The sequence below is a fragment of the Mugil cephalus genome, chromosome 9 (assembly GCF_022458985.1).
Source record: "Mugil cephalus isolate CIBA_MC_2020 chromosome 9, CIBA_Mcephalus_1.1, whole genome shotgun sequence".
Classification (NCBI taxonomy): domain Eukaryota; kingdom Metazoa; phylum Chordata; class Actinopteri; order Mugiliformes; family Mugilidae; genus Mugil; species Mugil cephalus.
Window position 1 is genome coordinate 27,580,034 of NC_061778.1, and position 15,243 is coordinate 27,595,276.

At 38.4% G+C, this 15,243-nt stretch overlaps 1 protein-coding gene across 1 annotated transcript in view; it reads right to left on the bottom strand.

Annotated features, from left to right (window-relative positions):
* cwf19l2 (CWF19 like cell cycle control factor 2) overlaps nucleotides 1–15,243 on the bottom strand; it is a 30,747-nt gene that overhangs the window by 5,302 nt on the left and 10,202 nt on the right. The window contains exons 9-13 of the mRNA XM_047594266.1: nucleotides 13,655–13,871; nucleotides 12,555–12,660; nucleotides 9,951–10,052; nucleotides 7,142–7,270; nucleotides 5,802–5,939 (exon numbers count right to left, since the gene is read on the bottom strand). Coding sequence (XP_047450222.1) covers nucleotides 5,802–5,939; nucleotides 7,142–7,270; nucleotides 9,951–10,052; nucleotides 12,555–12,660; nucleotides 13,655–13,871 — 692 coding nt within the window. The remainder of the gene's footprint in view (nucleotides 1–5,801; nucleotides 5,940–7,141; nucleotides 7,271–9,950; nucleotides 10,053–12,554; nucleotides 12,661–13,654; nucleotides 13,872–15,243) is intronic.

Genomic DNA, 15,243 nt, shown 5'->3' on the forward strand with positions numbered 1-15,243 from the left:
GTCTACCTACATTCCCTTGTTTCGTTTGTTCCTTCTTCTTCCCTTCCACTTGTTTACTCTCCATGTACTTAGGAACATGACAACGAATAGTGTGAAAATCTTATTGCCAGGTGTGTGTGTTTTTGTAAAGCTATCTTTCTGAGAACCAGTTTAAGTTTTATACCATCAAATTGAGGACATTTGTGTAAAGTGAGGACATTTTGGCCGATCCTCACTTTTTGGCTGTTTTGAAGGTTAAAACTCAGTTTTAAGGTAAAGGTTACAATTAGATTATGGTTAGGGTTAGGGTTAGGCATTTAGTTGAGATGGTTAGGGTTAGGGGCTATGGAATGCATTATGCCAATGAGAGTCCTCACAAAGATTGGCAGGAGTGAGTATGTGCATGTAACTGTGTGCAGTGGCACATACGCATTTGGCCAAGACAAGAGTAGTTAGTTTTTTCTACTCTTAAACACATGTTGCCATGCATACTCACATGTGGACCAATTCCATGGTAGCATAAAACAAGCAGTCAGCCCTCATTCTCTTGGCTCATGTGTTTATGTTTATAAAGGTCATAGCAAATGATGAATGGATGCATGATCCAATATTATAATACAAAAAAAATATCCAATATATATACATTGTGAATTTAGCAAAGGACATATCTGAGACACTACTTGTAGCAAAGAAAAAAGAACATAATTTGCCAGTAAATGCTAACTAACCTTGCTGTTTATGAGCATGTATGGCCTACATTTACAAAAAAAATTAAAAAAAAAAAACAGGTAAATGTAAAGGTAGAGTGATGGTAAAGAAGTCAGAGGTTTCTCAATGTATGTGTTTTTCTAGACATCTTGTGTTTCCTGAAAGTAAGTCTGAAATCTCATTTTATTTAAAAAATAAATAAATAAATGAGTGACGCATGACAAGAAAACATTACTCAGAGAATGCAACAAAAAAGATAGTAAAAAAAAGAACACATTAATAATAAAATTACTGGTTCATGCCTGCACATCTCCAAAAACAAGTCAAGTCCAGCTAATCTTTGTTTGTCCACACACGTTGTCAGCTTTGAAGCAATTAGGTATAAAATAGGTATTAGGTGCATGTTTTGGTGAAAACAAAGTTTGATTCCAGTATAAAACATGGTGTCTTCACTGCTGAGGAACTGAGGTAGGTTTGTGAAGGTACAGTGATCTTTGACCAGTAAATCCACAAGTCGGTGAGAGTATTTACACCAAATTTAAAGAACTGTCATCAAGGTGCTGCAGCGATGTCAAGATCGGCTTAATAGGACTATCTGTTTCCTTATTTATTTATATTTTTTACGTACTTGCTAATATCAGTTTTGGTTAGCATATTGTTCCACATCACCACAGACAGCAAACAGCAAACTACAGCTAAACACCAGCCACTTAAATTAGATCAGTAACCTCATTACTTATTAAAAGAACACAGACCAGATGTGTTCTATAGGAAAGGTGACCTGAAATGACTTCTGTTGTGAGTTGTTGATATAAATAAAATCATGGAACTTGACTTTTGGAGAGTAGCAAAAACACTGAATCTTATGGCACTGTGTTCAGCTGCTGGTCAGTCGTGGAGATGGTGTAGTTTATTCTTTTCCTTGTTGAACACAGACAGATGAGCAACATGCCATCACCATCTTTTAGTATAATAATAATATAGAATATATAAAAAAAAATAATTGTCAGAAACAGCAGAGGTCCTGACAAGGACCTGATATTCTGACAAAAAAGAGAGCGGGAGGAACACGGAGAGTGGAAGAAGGAAGATTAATAAAACTGAGAAAACCATTTGAAAAAATAAATAAACATATTTGATGGGTAATTGAGGTAGGTGTAAAGGGGACAGGGAGTTAGGGCCAAAGAAGTGAGTCTAGAGTAATGTAGAGATAAAACACACCTTTCTCTCACTTGCAGATCATCGATCTACACCTGGGATTAGATGTGGTATTTATAGAAGGCCTACTATGGTAACTGTAGATGTATTTTTCGTGTCACTCTTTGTAGGTGCAGAACCAGTGTGTGTAATTTTGTACGCATGCATGTGTAGTTAATGTATGAGAGAAGGTGAGTGACTGAGCTGTGTGAGTGAGCAAGGCAAAGTGAACGAGTGAGGGCAGAGGAAGTCGGAGAAGGGAAAAACACGGACAGGACAGGACACTCATTGGCATAATGCATTCCCTAGCCCCTTACCCTAACCCTAACCATCTCAACTAAATGCCTAACCCTAACCATAACCCAATTGTGACCTTTACCCTAAAACTTAGTTCTAACCTTCAAAACAGCCAAAAAGTGAGGACCCTCCAAAATGTCCTCACTTTACACAAATGTCCTCAATCTGATGGTATAAAAAATTCTCAAAAAAATTGCTTTACAAAAACACACACACCTGGCAATAAGATTTTCACACTATTTGTTCAGTCATGTTCCTAAGTACATGGAGAGTAAACAAGGGAAGAAGAAGGAACAAGGAAATGTATGTGGCCAAGCACAAGCTAAATATGGATCCTAGCCCTCGTTCTTTGGGAGCTAATGAAGAATCAAGGGTGAGCACGTAACACATCTACTACTGTATGTAGCACCTGACCATGATGATGGGTGATCAATTTGGTAAGTATAATCCGGTCTAAGATTCTATTTAACCCAACTGAAATCTTGGTGCTATAACTCAAACTAAATAGTTCAAATGGGGTAGTTACATGAATCAGTTTTATTCTGTTTATTAGTGGAATACTAGTATCCATGTAAAAGCAGCCAATTATGTCTACTTACTAAAAAAGATAAGTGTGCAACATACAGTAGATTTTGGGTTTTCTTTTTTCCTTTGCCGACCATTAGGTATATAATATTGCAATTAATGTCAGGTCCATACTACACACTATTTCTCTCTCAGAGAAATCAAACAGTCATTGCATCTGCAAGTCATTGCAGCTGCAAGTTCTTGCAAGGACATGACTGGCTGCACAATCATCACTGACCAGTCACATCTTGGCTGTTTTTTGCCACTCGAAGAAAACTAAGAAAATGTGTCTATGGAGGCCATGAAGAGGACAACATGGTTTGTCTTTAGCCTAATATTAGCAATGTTGCTCTTGCAATTGTGCTACTGGTCAATGTCACAGTAATCACTGTAATGTGGAAGCAAGGGCAAGGACATACAAGGTTGAGTGATCGCTGCTGCTGCTCTCTGGAGGCCCTTCTTTTTAACAGTTTTCTGTACTGTACTTGTTTAAGACTTACTCAACTAATGAGATCTCAGTGGAATCTGCCTTTGTTTTATCAAGCGTCTATCAGTTGTTCTGTGGGCATGTGCCTGGACTCCTGTAGCTGCTGCTTTTCGGCCTTACGTTTGGCTGCTGCCAGAAAGTCTCTGTTGGTTTTTCCTCAGTGACAATGATCAATAAAGTGTTTGTGCAGTCTGTGCTTGCATGGTCTGTATTGTCTTTCCTATTCTATACATCAACAGAAATAACCCAATAATCCACGACTGAGTGACTGCAACTCCGTATCCACATATCTACACCTCTGCCAGTGTCACGGTCAGAAAATTATCTATGATGAGTAATAATCAGAGCTTTCACTTCGATGACTACAAACCAGTAAAATCTTTCTGAACCTCAACTCATCTCTCCTGAAGAAAGGCCAGTCACAAATTTGACCACAGTCTAACCAGGACAACTAATGAGAATGTCAAGCACAACACCACCAACATTAACTTTGTCTATTCAACGTCTGCTCACTCAGGAACAAGAGTGATCTTGTCCAGGATTTTCCAAATGACCATCAACTTGACATTTCGTGTTGGACTGAAATGTGGCAACAGCCTAATGATATTTCTCAAACGAATGAATCTACTCCTCCTAGATTTGTTGACATCTGTTGTCCACACACTTCCAGGAGCAAAGGAGCTCCTGGAAGGAGGTCCAAGTGGAAGTGAATTACCTAAACCTAACCTAACCTAAGCTAACCTCTCCCCAATAACCTAAACAACTTCAATCTCAAACTTACCATTTTGGTCAAAAATACTTAAAAAATGTTACTCAGGCTAATTCTTTATTCTTAGTTAAGTAGTCATATAGTACCCTCTGGCACTATCTCCATCCTCTCTCCTCGCACGGCTTGCCTCTGTTCACCAGCACCTGTCTCAAATGGCTCACATCAAATCTCTCCCACCGCACACAGTTTGTCCAGCTTAAACACTTCTGATCTCATCCAAACCCATCATCAGAGAAGTGACCCATTCTGGATCCACTGCTTTTCATCATTTGACTTCCTCTTTCCGAAAAACATAAGGTACACTTTCATGCCCACGCAGATGACATCCAGCTCTGTTTGTCTACAAAGGTGATCGTCACTATTCCATCCCTTGCCCTGCCTCTGCCTGTCTAACTGAGATTAAATTCTGATTCTCCTGCAACTTTGCATATATGAACAGCAGCAAAAAAAAAAAAAAAAAAAAAGAAGTCCTGTGACTTTCTCATTAAATATCAATAAGTCCACTGTACTTCCCTCCCCTCAGGTCTGGGTATGGTCCTCAACTGCACTCTGTGACTTGAAGCCCACATCGACAATGTCACTCTGTCACTTAATTCCACCTCCGCAACATCAATTGACTTTGCCCATCTCTGGCACAGAACGCCACTGTCATTCTTGTCCACACCCTCATCACATCACACATTGACTACTGCAACTCCGTTCTTTTTGGTTTACCCTCCAAATGTCTACATAAATTTCAACTGGTCCAAAACACTATGGCACATATCATCACCTGAACTCCCTCCATGGACCACATCACCCAGGTTCTTCAGCAGCTTTACTGCGTTGCAAGAAAATCTCGTATTGAATACAGGATCCTGCTACTTACCTGCAAGGCCCTTCACAACCAATCTGTCACTGTATCTGTCTGAACTTCTCCAATTATACATATCCTCCCGTACTCTCAGATCCTCCCAGGAAACACAATTTATTGCACCAGCTGCTTGACTGTCCAGCATTGGTTTCAGAGCATCCTTTACAACACTCTCCACCCTGACATCCGAAACATAGACTTTGATATGCCTCAAATACAGACTCATTTTTTATAAATAGTTCACTCTATTACTATTCTATACTGAAAAGAAAAAATCAAAGGCATCAAATGTGTGACCTCAGCAAGAAATATGCACAGGGCTTAAAGTTAAAAGAAAAAAGTCCTTCCGACAACAGGGTCTTCGATAAAAAACGCTGACTATTTTTTATTTTGGAAGAAGTAATTCCTGCGTTTGACAACTTAGAGCTCATTTTCAGTTGAATGCAGCATCAGCTGCAGCTGGATCTCAACAAGTATTCCAAAACCCACTCCCACCCTACGTCTGCGTTACTCTCATTCCATTGGTAGATGAACTCAACTAACTGCTCGAACCTGACAATATTCGGGCATCAACATTTTTTTCTAAATATTCGTCTTTTTTTAAAAGCGATCAAACATCACATGCCAGGATACTTTAATCCCTGCTGTAATATATAATTATTAACTGTTGTCAGTTACAGGGTTGGCATTGTGTAGTTCAACCAAGCAACAACCTCTGGGACTTAAAACTACTGTTGAAATGAATACTATTGTTCAAATGAGCCCTTGTGACATGTTTTACAGCTGGCTATAAAACAGATATGGTTTCTACCGTTAATTTTAATAGCAAAATCAAGGATGACATTTTATTTACAGCAATGTTTGCAATGCCTTCTTATTTTATTTACTTCTCACTAAACAATGCAAACAGCTGTGTTCAGCTTGCTTGTAAAATGTTTTCTTACCTTGGCAGCCATGCGAGAGTAGAGGGCATTCTGATCCTGGGCAGAGCTCATTTTCTCCCTTCTCACCATCTCTTGGAGACCCACATTATCATCATCCTGGAAGTAGCGCACCCGCTCTTTGTCAACATGGGTCTCAATCTAATAGGAAAGAGCAAGAGAGAGCGATGTTAAAGAGGACGGAAGGTTGACAGCAGGAAAAAAAAGAAAATGTTGAAATATAATTAACGAGCTGCATCCCAGGAGAAGAGGAGATTTGGCGGCAGATATCGGGCACTGTACGAGACACAGTGACTCATTCTAATATCAGCAGACTTTTGAAAGAGCGGGGGTTTTACTGATCCATTCTTCAGGTCATCAACAAACTAAAAGCATTAAAAAAATACACACATGCTGTCCATTGTTATTGTTTACCTGCAATGTACGCGATGAGTATTAGAGGGAGGAAAAAACAAGTAGGCAGCTTTCACAGGGGTGGCCCGACCACTTTTGAATGAAAGTGCGCCAAAGGCGAGCTGACCCGGGTCTGAAAATGTCAGGTCAAATGGGATTTTCGCCGTAAAAGGGGTATAAGAAACTAGACAGACAGTAGACGACCTGGCAATCAACCCGGGATTTTATCAACTCAGCTTCGATGTGAACAGGAATGCCACGTTGACCCGTTTTTTTGCTCTGACACTGATTTTGTCACTCAACGGCCTGTCAGACTGTATCATTGTAGAAGCTCCAGCTCAGAAACAGAGCAAAGTTCTTTGTACTCCCATAAAGACTGATATCTGAAGGGCATATATTTTTGTTCATTTTTTTTCAATCAAATAAATCAGATGTGTTGTTACACAATTGTTAGGGAATGCATGTGCGACTGTGTTTATATACAGCTTGTATAGCAATATCCCACACTTTTTTAACGATCATGGCAACACACCAGCAAACCATGAGATCTGCGAGCTGCTCTGTATCTGAGGAGAAGAGGAGAGACAGCGGCAGATACCGGGCTCTGTGCAAGACAGTGATTTATTCGAATAACAGCAGCCTTTTGAAAGAGCTTTGACCGGTCCATTCTTCAGATCATCAACATGTCCATTGTTTACCTGCAATGTACTGTGCTTAAATGATGTATAATTGTATAATGATGACGTTGCCGATGCGTCATATGAGAGGGGAAAAAACTGACACGCAGCTCTCACAGCAGGAGGCCAGACCCAGGACTTCTGGCGATATGCAATCTGGGATTTTCAATGTGAAAGGCATTCCGATGCACAGGTTTAGTAGTTTCATACCTCCCTGCTATTCTATAATTTGATTTTCTACTTTCTAACAACCCATCAACCCTCTCTTTTTACCGGTTTCTTCTTCTGTCTTCCTCCATGAGGCTCCTGAGGTCCAGAGGGGCCCTTAACTGGCCAGGCCCGACCTGACTGGTCCGTTCTGAACAGCAACATTTCCTGGTCTTCACTGGTGTGACCAGCAACCTGCAAAAACAAAATACAGTCTGGTCAAGTTCTTTTAGCTTAGTAAATACATATGCATGCATTCATCTTTTAGCATGTAACACAACCTCAGTAAAGAAAAAATGCAACTGTTTAATGTCCACTGACAGAAATTTTAACATTAAACATTGTGATCTGAGACAGAGGGAGTAGCTGAATTTTAACTTGTATTGCATGAAAACTCAGACCTGATTAAAGGATACCTTACATGAACAACTCAATTGCCTTGATCCATTCATTAATTCAATAGTTTTTGGCAGGGTCTGAACAATAAAGCTGATTCTGATAATATTTCTTTTTTTGTTGATTTAATTCAAACATTCCAATTGCTTAGTAAGGGGAATAAGTAAGTAAAAATCACTTTAGATGAAAGCCATTCACTGTGCAGGCGTGTTTGAAAGTAGACACTTGACAGATTATATGACAGTGAATGATAGTTGCCAATTTTGGAGGGAAAAAAAACGTGGTTCCTTTGTAAAGGTTGTATCTGGTAATACTACCGCCTCAGTGCCAATTTAGCACTTAACACAGCTTTTTCAGCTTTTTTTTCAAAGACTGAAAAGTTTGCTTGTCATGCAGAACTAAGTGTAATCCACGTTTTATTTCTGGAGAAAATGTAAACAGGACAATTTATCTCAATATTTCAACTAGTGCTCACTTAAAATTTACTTCTTCGTGATAGGAAGCGTCAGTCAGATTTATTACATTGTAAAAGAACCTGACAAGCAGACATGGAAAAGAAACAAGAACAAGGTGGGAGTAGCAGAGAATGAGACACAATCCCTGAAAAATTAAACTGGGCTGTAAGAAAAAAAAAAGTCAACAAAGTTAAGCTTTAGAAAGCTCCACACACCATAGAAAAGGCTGTATATAAGCCAGACAGGCAACAAAAGTTAAAACACTGAACAGTGAATGAAAGCCAAAAGTCTTCCATACCCAGACAAACTGAGAGGATCTCAAATGAGTGCAAATCAACAGAACTCTGTCTACCTCTCAGCTGATAAATGCACTAAAACTGAAGAAATACTACACGTTGTCTGAAACTTCACTAAGTATTTCCCCATCATCTTTTCCTTTAGACAGGGAACACCATCTGGGGGGTCAAATCTGGTCGTACTTGCAAATAAGGATCTGCAGGGAAATAATCACAGACTGCTTTCAATGCATTTCCAAACCATTTAGCTGGTTGGATAAGTGTGTGTGTATGCATGTGTGTTTGAAGCCAAAAAAGGCCTTAGTGATGCCAGTAAAAGAAAATAAAGCAGTGCTGAGATGTCAGGGCACAGCCTTTGCACCGTGAATAGTCAGTACTATCAGACATGATTGCTCATGTACTCAGTCTCCCTCTCAGTGTGTCTTTTCTCCTGCCGGTGTTTCAGTCACACACACATACAAGACAAGGGCACCTCCCTGACCTCTGGTTGGTAATTGTTGTCAACCTGGTATGAGACATTTGTTTCTGCTGTAGTGCTGAACAGGAGCAGCTTAGTACAGACAGCAAGACATAAGAGCTTAACAGCAAAGACATTTCAAACAAATTCTTTATAAAAGCAGTAAGACGCAACAGCATTTGAAGAGAAGCGTGTGTTTGTGACTTTCTTGCCTACACGGTGAGATGTGGATGCTATATGTGTGTGAAGTCCAGCCCTAGCCAGACGATTAATCTAAACACAGGTTTATGTTGTGTTCTTATTTTTAATCAAGTTGTAGGGGCCAAACTATTGCAAAATACAAACATTGTGGGGGCATTTTTCTGTGTTAACAAGGTATATTATTATGGTTGGGTAAGGGTTAAGCATGGTTAGGTTTAAGGGCTGGAGAATGTGTTGTCAATTGGCAATGTGAATGGAAAGACCTTTTAAAGGTAGACAGTTTATGTAGCTATCCATTTCTGTGTGTGCACAAAAAACATAAAACAGCCATGAAAAAAATATTTATAAAGGATATGATCACTATTTATTTGTTATACTGAGAGGTATTATTAGTATTTTCTTTGCTTTCCTGGATACTAATTTGATTAGTCAGACAATGGTTTTCTCCAAACTGATTTAAATCATTGTGATTAGACACTCCAGCTTAACTCTTGACATTACCATAGTCACTAAACAAAACGATGTGATAGAATCCTATAAATGCATTTGCATTCACCAGAACATATGCCGCTGTTGGGCATCCGATCTGACATAACAGAAGAAGTTTTTTGGCAACTTTACGGAAAACACTGATTTCATTCAATAGAAGGTGATCAAAATGGTATAAGATGGACACATGTTTTTGATATCACCATCCACAATTCTATTTGTACTCTTCCCTCCTCGAACTCATCACTTCACCTGTTGTGTGTGATGTGTGCTTCACATGGTTGAACTAGGGCAAACAGAATGTATTTGTATTCATTCATATACTTATATGTGTTTGTTCTAAGTACATTACAACAAACAATCCCAATGTATTTAATGGGGATGTATTTATTTCTGCCACGGGAAAAAGAAAATGCCAAAGATTACCTAAGATTTACATTAAACCTTCTAAATCCATTTCCATTTGATCCGATGTAGTTACATGACACATTTTTATCCTGATTGGGCTAATATCCAAATTGTTAGTGGCCATGTGAACACAGCAACCAACTGTATAAAATTTACAGTTTGCATCAACTGACCTGGTTTGATTTAGCCGTTTCTTGTAGCTTCCTTCTGGCAGCATGGATCTCCTTGGCTTTATGAGCCGCCTCCAGCTTTGATTTCAGCTTCTCAATCATGGCCTAAAACATATACACAATAGGTTTGAAAGACACACAAAAAAAATGCATTCACAGTTAAGATTTACTGATAAAGTCTGCCAGTGGAAACAACCAATGTTGCTGTGTACTGTACTTGTTTTTTGGCAAAACAAAATATATATAAAGCTTGACATACAGCACTAAAACACTGATATTAACATCTGGTATGATATTACCTAATAAATGTATGTTGACAGATCTACTTAAAATGAGAAATTGTAGTAGCTGAATGTTTTAGGGGCATCTTCTTTTCATTTAAGTTTGAAATATTTTTTTCCATCACAAGTATGTACACACGCACTGAACAGTTTAAGCCACGTTGCCATGACAGCTATAAATACCTTTAAGAGTATGACTGTAAAATGTATTTAAGCGCACACACTCACTAAGAGGTTTGGGAATATCGCTTTGATTACTTTGCCATGTTGGGAGATCCTGGACACCAGGTTGCTAACACTTAGCATTATAGCTGTGAGCATAGCAACAGACGGCTCTGACACTATAAGAGATCCCAGCGTCACTCTTAGCACTGATACATTAAAACAGGCAGAGGAGGATGAATGAATAAATGACAGGATAAATGACAGGATAAATGAATGCATCCCCTGTACTGTTAAATACATGAGGAATGAGGTTAGGCAAACTTGCTGAGGAAAGACAAATCAGCAGCAACTGTAAAAAATAAAAGTGCCATTTTGGCCCAGTAAAAGAAGATGCTCGTCCTGGCCTTTACGCACTGAAAAGATTGTACAATACAATGCAAATATAACTGGACTGGGCTGAATTGAGGTAAAGTATTATTTTATCAATCAATCAATCAGACTTTATTTGTAAAGCACTCTTCACATAAAAATAGCACAAAGTGCTGTAGAAAATAATCACACCTATACCCCCCAATCCACTCCCATCCCATCCCATCCCCCTCCTCCAACACTGACACGCACACACACATACACAGACGGACACACAACTTAAAAATTCATTATATAGAACAAATAAAAATAATATTCATTAGAACAGCAGCATGAACTGCAGAAACGCTATCATAGGTGAGGAAAGACCAGAGGCTGGATAAAAACAATACCCTTAAAACCCTAAAAATAGTGCATAGACCTGAGACAATAAAATGAGATAAATAATAAATAAATAAATATCAAACTTAAGGTCATAAAAAAACACTATAAATGCTAACTATGCTAACTACTGAGACGGTAAAAGAGATTAAAAAAAATAAAATAGTAAATGAGTAAATAAATAGATAGTTCAGATTCAATTAAAAGACAAACTACAAAGGTGAGTCTTGAGATTGCCTTTAAAAATATCAACACTCTCTGCAGGTCAGGTCTTCAGGTAGGCTGTTCTACAGGTGTGGACCGTGATGGTAAAAGGCTTCCTCGCCATGGGTTTTTGTTCTAACTCTGGGTATTATTAAAAGGCCCCTACCAGAAGACCTGAGGGCTCTACAAGGGGCATATGATAAATGATAAATAGCTTGGACTAAGACCATTAAGAGCTTTATAAATACATAAAAGGATCTTAAAATAAATTCTAAAGCAAACCAGAAGCCAGTGCAGACTCTTTAAAATGGGTGTGATGTGTTCCCTCTTTCTGGTCCTCGTCAGCACACATACAGCTGAATTCTGTTATAATTCTAAGTGTGAAATATTATTCTTTTGAAGACCAGAAAGTAGGGCATTGCAGTAGCCCATCCTGCAAGTACTAAAAGCATGCATCAGCATCTCTGTATTGGCTTGAGAGAGAAAGGATTGTACTCTGGAATGGTTTTAAGGTGATAAAATGCAATTTTAGTTATGTTTTTAATGTGCAGCACAAAACTAAGATCCGAATCAAATATAATACAGTTTTTTTCCAGTTGCTGAGAGGATCTTAATGCCGGTGTTTGAAGTTTTGTATTAATTTTCTCTGTCTGACCTTCAGGACTAATAATTAAGCTGTAGAAAGTTTGTTGCCATCCATGACTTGATATCTAAAAGTCTAAAAAGGTATACATTGGCCCAGACTCATCAGGAGATGTGGCAATAAAGCTAGAGATGGTTGTACGTGAAAATCCCAGTAGATCAGCAGTTTCTGAAATACTCAGACCAGCCCGTCTGGCACCAACAACCACACCACGTTCAAAGTCACTTAAATCCCCTTTCTTCCCCATTCTGATGCTCAATTTGTGCTTCAGTAAGTTGCCTTGATTAGCTATTTGTGTTCACAAGCAATGGAAAAGGTGTACCTAATAAAATGGCCAGTGGGTGTATATTGTGGTTGTTTGTAAAATCATTTAACTCATTAAAAACAAGTTTTCTTAAAAATGTCAGACTGGATACTGGTCTGGCTGTCTTAAAAGCGGTGGGAAAAACACCCCCCTGAAGAGAATAATTTACAATAGTAAGAACAACCTCATTTAATAGTTGTCATTTATTACAGTTGTCATTTAGAGTAAGCAACTCTAACAGTAACAAATAAATGTCTCACCGTGTTGCCCATGAGTTCTGCCTTTATCATCTTGGATCCCAGTTTGTTCATTTCTTCTTCTGACAGCAAAGGGACCTCCTCCTCTTCATCACTTTCAGTCTCAGTCCTAGGCAAACATAAGTAGTTTGAATGTCACACCAAAAAGAGAGGTAAAAAGAAAGACGACAGGATACAGGATGTATCCAACCTATCCCAAATTCACAAAGACTCATGAAGACTTCTCCCACAGCCTGATTTAGATTCTCAATTATTCCACTCTAATAACAGTCCTAAATCTTCTAATAGGAAATCTATTTGTAAAGTTTGTAATTTAACCAGTTGTTTGGTCCTGAGCTTTCTCACAGTGTTTATCTGTTATGATTCATTTGAGCCTCTTTGGCCCTCTGAGATCATTACAGCTTTGCCTGGGAGGATCAGAACTGCAGCAAGGGAAGCAGTGTTCTAGACCACAACACTTCTCATAGCACCATTTCATTCGGTTGCCACACTGTAGACTAATTTCGAGTTGCAAGGGTTCTGGGCACCAGATAACCCAAACAACTTAGCCTAATGATGCACAACATGGAACAACTAAGAGGACTTTACAAAGCAGTGATACTCCGACAGCTGGCCTACAACAGAGCTAAAACTTGCACACTTGTAATCAATCATTATTACTGTTTTTAGCTGGCCTCTTTTGTTTCTTTGCATGTTGCAACTTTAACAAAATGAATAAGAAATTCATTATTTAAAAAAAAATCAGAGCTGAAAATACAGCCAAGTTTTTTGGGAAGGGTTACTGTGAGGACGACATACATCTCAGATACGCAAGGCATATTATTTTGCTGTTTTATAATGATTATAGATCTTAGGTGTGGGTTTAATCTTCATTTAAGATCTGCACTACAGATTTTATAGATTTTTTAAATGTATGCCTTTTCTTGCACAAAATTAGACCACGTGTGAGGAAAATCCAAAATTTGACAGAAGTTGTAATGGAAATTCAGGAAATCAGTAGCGATACACAGCCCAAGTAGACATATTTCCTGTGTCAGCAGATTCTTTTGATTAAAATGTCCCCCAAAAAGCAACAAGACCATACAAATAAAAAAGCTACATACCTTGATGACTCAGCAGCTTGAGGAGTAGTTGAAGTTTCCTCAGAATCCCTCTTATTTTCCTGCTGTAGGTTTTCAGAGCTGTTAGATTCACAGGTAGGATTGTTGCTCTTCTTCCATGCAGGAACGCTGCTGTTATGTGGGCAAAAGTCCTCATCATCAGAGTTGGGTTTCAAGAACCCAGCAGATGGCCGTGCCGGAGGAGGACGACGTCCTGAAGCTGCACACAAACACAAACCATAAAGCATATTCACTGTTACATGTGGCTAAATCAACACAGACTCATTATATTCTTAAAACACATACCTTTTGCTACATGCACTCTCTAGGAAACAAATCGTTTATCATTCATGATGTAATTTTAGATAATAACCTGGACTGCCTTCTTCTTACAGAGACATGGCTCGGCACCGATGCAATTGCAGTTCTCACTGAGGCTTCTTCACAAAATTTTAACTTTTTATTTTCCACCAGGGGGAACAAAAGAGGAGGAGGCATTGCATCAATTATAAAAAATAACATGTTCTCAAATCAAACTCTTTTTAACAGGTACACATCATTTGAGTATCATGCCTTTGTATTTATCCTCTGTGTCACAATCTACAGACCACCCCGCTATTCCTCCTCTTCAATCAGAGACTTCTCCGATCTGTTATCAATTATCCACACATCATATAACAGAATTTTAGTAACTGGTGATTTTAATCTACACATGGATGTCTCCTTGGACTCTATGTCCAGAGAACTTTTAAACATTTTACAATGTTTTGATTTTATTCAACAAGTCACACAGCCGACCCACGGCAGAGACTGTTGATACATTTATAAAGAGGCTCAAGACTCACCTTTTTAATCTGGCTTTTTTTATGATTTTAATTCCTATTAACTCTATTTTATCACATTGGATTTGTAGTTATCTTATTTGTGCTTTATGTGGCTTACTTTTACATGGTTCATTTACTTACTTGTATAATGATTTTTTATTGGTAAAGAGTGTTTCAACTTTTTATTTATTATTTAATCTATCTTTTTATTTATTTTTTATCTACTTGCTTCAATGTCTTACCATATTTTATTGTCTTATTGTTTTAGTCTTTTAGTCCTCCAGTGTTTCCTTATGGGGGGGCTCCCACACTCTGGGCTGTTCCTGTCTGCTCATGGGTTCCCTGGGTAGGCATTCTGCACCTTGGTGTGGGGGCCTCTCTGCCTGGGTCAGGGTGACCTTTACAGCGATGCCCCTATGGTTTAAGGGCTGGGCATGGTAATGTTTTATGTGTTTGTTTTTTTTTGTTGTTTTTTTTTTTTTATGTAAAGCACTTTTGGGTTGCTTCATTTTAGTATGAAAAGTGCTATATAAATAAATAAAGTTTGAAGGGTGTTAGCAAAGGGATATTTTCTGATCCAACACTTGTTTATTCTAAAAACTGATTAATGTGAATGTAGCCTTAGTTTACAATATCATAACATACCAATAAGTACCTGTATTCTTTATCTTATTTTTTATTCTTGCAGTATGTCTGCGAATGTTCTCAGTCATCCAGGTCATGGTAATCCAAAAAGCGTTGAATAAGGTCAGCTGGACTTGTAGAATT